The 7,873-nt window shown below is 38.2% G+C and overlaps 1 protein-coding gene across 1 annotated transcript in view; it reads left to right on the top strand.

Annotated features, from left to right (window-relative positions):
* The first annotated feature begins 5,378 nt into the window (after nucleotides 1–5,378).
* YTHDC1 (YTH domain containing 1) overlaps nucleotides 5,379–7,873 on the top strand; it is a 146,880-nt gene continuing 144,385 nt past the window's right edge. Inside the window, exon 1 of the mRNA XM_042781216.1 lies at nucleotides 5,379–5,466. Coding sequence (XP_042637150.1) covers nucleotides 5,379–5,466 — 88 coding nt within the window. The remainder of the gene's footprint in view (nucleotides 5,467–7,873) is intronic.

Raw genomic sequence — 7,873 nt, forward strand, 5'->3', positions numbered from 1 at the left:
CACCCAGGAATTTTTATCTCTCAAGCTAGTCCACACTCAGTCTCCATCAATTAGTCAATTACCCTTTAAATTTTTGTACAACCCAAGAGACTGTGGCTTTGAAGTCTGGAATTAAATTCATCCCCATGGATGAGTTTTCAGCCAAACAGTAGAATGACTTACAGGTTGAACAATAACACCAGGGAGGCATGTACCCTTTAACACAATAAACCATGTGAGATCAAAAGGACAATGATTTACCCAGGGAAAAAGCTCAGAAACCCAGAAAGGATAGAAAAGAAGGGCAAATGGAAAGAGTAAACACAAGGAGGAGATGGAAAGTGTGCTGTTACATTGTGGAGATTGCAATCAATGTCATGAAACAGAATGTATATAAATTGTTGAAAGGAAAACAAACTTGCTCTGTAAACTTCCACTCAAATAATAACACAGAGTTAAGGGAAAAAACAAAAGGTGCTCCTCCCAGGCTCCAACAGCAACTCTGCTCTTAACTATGATTCTCTATGTTTGTCTGTCTCTCCAGTTTTGGTGGTGACAGTTTTCCCTATAACCTCAATTCTCTATTGACTAATGAATCTAAGAAGAGTTGTTGATTTTCAGTTTGTTCATCTTTTTTCCCATTGTGAGGACAGGGGTGACAACTTCCAAGATTTTTACATGCTGGACCAGAAATTGGAAGTTATGGGTTTTTTTTTTTTTTTTTTTGGCTTTTTTACTCAAATATTCCACACTACTAGAATACCCACTGGATTTAATCTTATGTTTTGATTTGAAACTAAAGACCTTTCCCAACAATAACAAAGCAACTAAACAATTATGTATAAGCAAATCTTGTTAATATATCACTCAGTGAGTCAAACTGTGTGCTAAAAAATAAGAGTGATATATATAAGACCCTGTTATATGAACATTGGAAAATAATTTTTCTTCAGTATTTCCGTATGTCTCCAAGACACCTGGATTTGGTAACACAGAGAAAGCAGGCTATGAAATGGTATTAATGGAGGTTCACTGGTATTGAACAGTAATTTTAAGCACTATTTCTGACTACTCATTCACTGAACACTAATTATGTCCTAGTTTTGACTGGAATGTGTACAAGCATCTTAGATTCACAGAATCAGAATTGGTTATTTAAATGTAGCCAGTTTATGTAAAGTTAGAGTTCTCCAGAGGTGGTAGTAGCATACTATGGTGACAAAGTGAATGGTCAGTAAATATCCTCTCCTTAAAGTCGTCCTAGGGCTGGAGTGTGAGGCTGGACCATCAGATGACCAGACTCAGGCTACTGGAATGAGTAGCTGAATTAGTCTCATACCTCAATTTCTTCTGCTTCTTGACATTGTTGTTATTTTGTTTCTATATAAAAAAACAAACCCACAGCCACTGAGTCAATTCCAACTCATAGCAACTTTTCAGGACAGAGTATAAATGTCCCATAGGGTTGCAAGGCTATAAATCTTTACAGAAGCAAACTGCCTCATCTTTGGCCCATGGAGACGCTGGTGGGTTCAAACTGCTGACCTTTTGGTTAGCAGCCAAATGTTTTCACCACTGCACCACAACACCTCCTAATAATAGCTTTTTGTATAATAGAAAAAATGATGTTCCATTATTATGCTACTGTCATTTATAAGGTCTCAAACCAAATTAAAAGTTTGAACTGTTCTCCTAAAGTATTTTTTTCCTTATCACCCAGAAAAATATCACAAGTTATACCTTGATTTTCCACTCTGGTGAAAGTTGCTTTTTTACTGTTAAAACTTTGAGGAACCCAATTAGGTTTGTGTGGAAATTGTTTCCTGATCTTGAGTCACAAAGTCCTACATCAATCTTCTTTCCTTCAACTTTTTCTTTCTGATTTTTGCTGTCTATTCCTATTACTCTTGATATTTTTCATTGTCCTCTGCACTTTCTATAACCCTTTTCTGAAATTTTATTTGTCTTGATCCATACATAAGAAATAGGTTCCTGAAATGGATTACTTCTAAAACTTAAAGGCTCTGTTTTATTTTTTCCCGTTAGCTTTTTTTAGAATTTATTTCAAATGTTCATAATGACTGGTACCATGGGCATCTATCTATCTTGATAAAGAGATGGGGATAATAAATGCTTTTCTTCTTAATAAGGACCAGAATACTTTGTGACTGCATACTCTTGCTCTTAGGCTATTTTGGAAATAACTTAAGTCAGGGAAGTGAAGAAAGAGAGGCAGGAAGAGGAGGTGAGAGGGGAAGGAAGAAGAGGAGTAGAGTGAGAAAACGTTAATCTGTATTTTATAATTACTTCTTTCACTTTTTATTTTCTATATACCAAAACCAAAACCAAACTCACTGCCATGGAGTTGGTCCCAACTCATAGTGACCCCTCCTTGGGTTTCTGAGGTGATATCTCTACAGAAGTAGATTGCCCAATCTTCCTTCCAAAGAGTGGCTGGTGAGTTTGAACCCCTGGACTTCTGGTTAGGAGTCAAATGCCTTCGGCACTATGCCACGAGAGCTCCCATTTTCTAAGTTGTGTGTGTGTGTGTGTGAAGTAATTGATGTACACTCCAATATTTATGTTTTTCTTTATCATCTTCTGGATTCTTTTAATGAGGATTATTACTTTAGAAGGGAGCTCTGGTGGCATAGTGGCTAAGACACTTGCCGGCTAACCAGACGGCTGGTGGTTCAAACCCACCTGCCACTCCTCGGAAGGAAGGTTGGGCAATCCTACTTCCGTAGTGATACTGCCTCGGAAACCCAAGGAGGGGTCGCTATGAGTCGGGCCGACTCGACGGCACATAACAACAACAACATTACTTTAGAAAGTACACTCAATATAGTGAAAAATTGAAGAAGAAAGAGGAAACAAGATAACATTGAGTTTATCAGTTACCACCATAACCAGTTTGAGTCCTTCTGTAAACTTGCCATCTAGTCCAGGAGGGGTCACTCCCTTTGGTAAACTATAATGTGCTGACCTTTGTGGTTGAAAGTTGTGTTGCTTTCTCAGGCATAAGTGTTATGAGGTAATAACAACAGGTAAGATAAAATAAGTGCAATGACAACCAAGAAATAGATGATCCAGAAAACCTTCCCAGGATAGTTTCAATCTATGAAAAATGGGAATCATTATAAACAATGGCAGGATGTCTATTTCCTCTCAAATTACTGTGATTAGGAGCCAGGCAAATAATAAATAATTCTTGTCCAAAGAGATAAGCAACTCAAGGACTTCTAACCTGAAAACTTTCTTACTCATCTTCTTGTTTTTTATATATTATATATTAATTTATACCCTTACCTGGATTTTAAAATAAATGAAAGTGTTTCTTTTTTGCTACTAGAAAGTGATATTCTTAACTATTTATGCCTTGTCATTTTTCAAAAAGCAATATAGCAATGTTTTAAATGGAGTAATTGCCAAATAACCTTGACTCATCCATTTGTGTATATACAAGCTCTTTGTTGTTATTGTTGTTATGTGCCATTGAGTTGGACCTGACTCATAACGACCCCTCCTTGGCATGACAAATACTGAATAACATGCATGTAGAAACTAACTTTACCAAAAATCCTGAAGGATGGCATATGTCTTTACAGAAAAATTCCATAGGGTTTCATTTATACTCAGATGGAAGATTGGGCAATCCACTTCCGTAGTGATACCACCTAGAGAACCCAAGGAGGGGTTGCTATGAGTCAGATCCGACTCCATGACAGTGAGTTTGGTTTTTTGGAGCATATATGCAACAGAAGACTTTGAAGACAAGTACAGAAGTGCATATCCTTTGTTATTCTATATGAGAACCGATTCAAAAGTAGTTTCATTTATATCACACAACAGAAACTCATAAACAGAGAAATATGTTAAAGTAAATATGCATCATAAATATTTGCTTTAAAAAATCACCATTTTTCTTAGGTCACCCTATGATCCTTAAGTTTTCCTTTCATATCATGGAAGGAGATATTTTACAATGTACTAGGCTATGCTTACTTTCTTTAATGCCTGTATACACCCTTCCTAGAAGAGAAAATTAAGATATTTGGGGATGATCTTTCTATGACATTCTTTTAATACTGAATTAAAGAGATATAATATCACCTAAAAGATGACCAATGGTTAAAGCAAGGAAGAAATAATGAGTAAGATCTGTAACATTATTTTTGGCTTCTGAGTCTCCAAATTAATTAAAAGATTTTTTCCTTTAATTAGAACCTTCAGTTCAGTAAACATGTATTATTTAACAATTTCAAAACAGTATGTGTAACAATTTTCTAAGAGAAGTTACTAAAAATAAAAAGATAAAGAGTAAAGAGATGTCTTTCCTCATGAACTACCACCTGAAAGTTTGAGTTTCTATAAATTTTGCAAACCAGAGTAACAGACTTTTTTACATTAGCAATTTGAGTAGTACAAATAAGGTATTATTTATGCAGAAATTCCCAGTTTTTCAATGAAGTCTACTTGGTCCAGATTACTTAGAGAATTTACAAATCAGGCATTATTTAAGAGTCCAGGGGCAAAAAGAAACAGAAAATTACAGTTACTGATTCCTTAGAAAAGTGAGTATCACTCTAAGGTTGCCTTTCTTAGAAGGAAACGTTACTCTACTTTTTAAAATGCCATTTAGGAAAAAGGAGCTCTGGTGGCATGGTGCCTTAGGTACTTGACTGCTAACAAGAAGGTTGGAGGTTCAAACCACCAGCCACTCCTCAGAAGGAAGATTGGGCAATCTACCTCCATAGTGATATTACCTCAGAAACTCAACAAGGGGTGACTGTAAGTCAGAGACTACTTGAGGGCACATAGCAACAACTTAGGAAAAACAGTTTGGCAATTAAATCCTGACATTTTGGAGCTCAATATCAGTGTTTAGTCTCAGTATCTCTGGTACTGAATTCTTCTCCTTGAAACCACTTATATGCCTGTTATTTTGTTAAATAACAGATTTTTTAAAAAAATCCTTTCCACATTCTTAAAACCCCTCAACTCCAGAATGATTCTCTCTCCAAACTCTCCTTTAGTTTCTACATATAAATGTCATATGCTTTCCACCTTGAAGCATCTTTTGACATCCTTAAAATCCCAGGAAGAGGGTCCTACTTACTCAAGTCCCAGGACAAAAGTAAAAAGACAAAAAAACATGATACCCCTGCTGCAGAATCAGGTCCGACTCATAGCGACCCCTCCTTGGGTTTCTAAGGAAGTATCACTACGGAAGTGGATTGCCCAACCTTCCTTCTGAGGAGTGGCTGGTGAACTTGACAAAACATGATAACCCAGCTCTATTACATTTCAGTAGTAGAAATATACTTGGATCAAGTAGGAAGAAAGAATCCTACCTTCAAATGTTTATAAAGCACTTGGCAAGCAGGTAGGGGTGGAGCATGAAGAAAGCGCCTCACCCACTCAACAAAGCTCATGAGAAGAAGAAGCCTGCAGATGCCAAGATCCCTGATGACACCTATGTTTATGGTGAGAGCTATTGCACCATGTCAAAAGGATTATTCCACTGTTACAATTGATTAAGAGCTACCCTTTCAATGAGAAAATCAACACCTAAAGGTTTTTGAGTGCATGTACTTTTGAAATTGTTATTTTCATACAATCTAGATCTGTAAAATCATCAAATCCCCCCAAAATAAGAAGATTCTCACATCATTTTAATTGTTGTTTATACTGAACAGAGTTGATATATTTGTGGTTTTTTTTTTTTTCTTGAAAACAATCATGCTGATTAAATTATTGCATAAACTGCATATTTTAATTTGTGACAGGACAATTTCCCTGTCCAAAGTTTTTTCTTTTCAAATTGTTCTCAATCATTATTTTCTATGTATTCTTCCCAAAAACTTTTGAATCATTTCCTCCAATCTTCCATACAGGAAAAGAAAATTTCTACTGTATTTCTTTCACTAAAATAAATTTCAAATAGGCTTGAGTTAAATATAAACGTTCAAACAAACACCGTAAATAATTATAAGAAAACATAATTAAATTTGTCTCTCATCTCTAGGCATAAAGGGACCTCCTCGGCATTAAAAGCAAAGGAAGAAACACAAAATAAAGATTGACTGGCATAAAAATAGCATGGTGGAAGCATCTAACCTTCTCTAACTTCACAAGTGGAAGAGAGAATTACCATCAGTATCAGCCCAAAGATGATTCCTATGAGGTAGAGATCAGACACTCTCTCTAATCTTTTTATCAGTTCTGAAACCAACCACCCCACCCATGGCACTCTCTACTTCTCTACGGAGTTTGATAACTTGTTGCAATGGCCAAAGAGAACTCACAGACAATACTCATGTTCTGGTACCTAGTGCTGCTGTGATAAGAATATACCATAAATGGGATGGCTGAACAAACAGGAATTTATTCTCTTACAATTTGGAGCCATTAAGTCCAAGTTCAAAGTGCCAGGCTCTAGGGGCTGGGTGAAAGCCCCTCAACCTTGGGCTTCAGCTCTGCCTCCCACTCCTGGCCCACTGGAGCTAGAGGCTTTTCTTCACTCAGACAGCTGCTGGCTGCTGAGACTGACAAGCCCAAGGTTGACAAGTAAAAAGGCACAGTCCTGATGTTACCAAACCACATAGCAGGCCATTAATTCAGATCCATTGAAAGTCCCAAGGTCGGCAGAGCATGGCAGGCTGCTGAACAATGACATGGCTACATGCAGGGTCCAAGCGTGTGTTAAGCTAGAGACTGTTCCCCAAGGCTTCTCCTTATGTACAGGAAGCAGACCACTGCCCTAAAGAAGCTACTCAGCTGCTCAGAATAGATTCCACCATGGAGATGATTACCAGTCTCATCACGGGGAGTAACTACAACCAGCTGTCTAGCCACTCAACCAGGCCCAACCAAGTTAACACACAAATGTAATTACCACAAATCACAATTATGGGGTTTATTAGGGAAGTAACAGGTTACAATTCAGGATCAGAAATGATTCAGGGTACAGTTTTTCAAACAGGCCAGCCTCATCAACTATGCCCATAAGCTCACGTCTCTCTGGATCTTGTCCTCTTGACCCTGCAAACTCTCAGTCCCATGGTGTGATGGTTGGAGCTGTGTGTCAACCTGGAGGGACCCAATTTTGTGTGATTGTTCCCATGATGGGATCGGATGACTGTGTTCTGAGTGGCCAATCTGCCAAGGGAGTTTCCCTAGGGGTGTGGCCTGCTTCCAGGATATCCAGGGACATCCTGGGAAGAGAGACATTCTTCTGTGGATCAGGACACTGGTGTGCTGATTACAACCTTCCATGAGTGAGCAGCCCACTGCTCGGCCTAGAGATCTTGGATTCGTCTTTCATTGGAGTCAACAACCAGTGTACTGCCTGCCAGTCTTGAATTTCTCAGTCCCCCACAGTTGCGGAAGCTAAGGCCGCCTCTCTCTCTCTCTCTCTATACATATATATATATATAAGTTTTGCTGGTTTTTGTTTCTCTAGAGATCCCAGTCTAACACATTTGGTACTGGGAGTGGTTCTAGAGAGACAAAATCATAAGGATGGGCTTCCTAGATTGGTTCTCCAGTTTGATTAATTTTGATGACACTAGTGACTCTGTGTCTGCTAGTAAAGAGAGCCCTACTAATCTGTGGTGTGAGGTGGCAAAATTAATACGCAAAATAGCACCACCAATAGATCAAGTACTTGTGAGAAGTGACACTCTGGGCGATCGGATATTTGGTACTTTTCTGCAATTTTGTCAGAATGAGGAGTATAAGGAAGCTGGTTGGTTGGTCCTACTTACATTGGATAAATTGATGAAAGAGCTAGTTGGGCTCAAAGCTGCTGAGTCTCAGCTTAAGCACCACATAAACAACCTCAGTGCTTCCAGCTGTGCTCTGAAAGAAAGCCTTATAGCTTCTACTACCA

Source organism: Orycteropus afer, unplaced genomic scaffold (genome assembly GCF_000298275.1).
Source record: "Orycteropus afer afer isolate SDZICR_OR568_19922 unplaced genomic scaffold, OryAfe1.0 scaffold00098, whole genome shotgun sequence".
NCBI lineage: Eukaryota > Metazoa > Chordata > Mammalia > Tubulidentata > Orycteropodidae > Orycteropus > Orycteropus afer.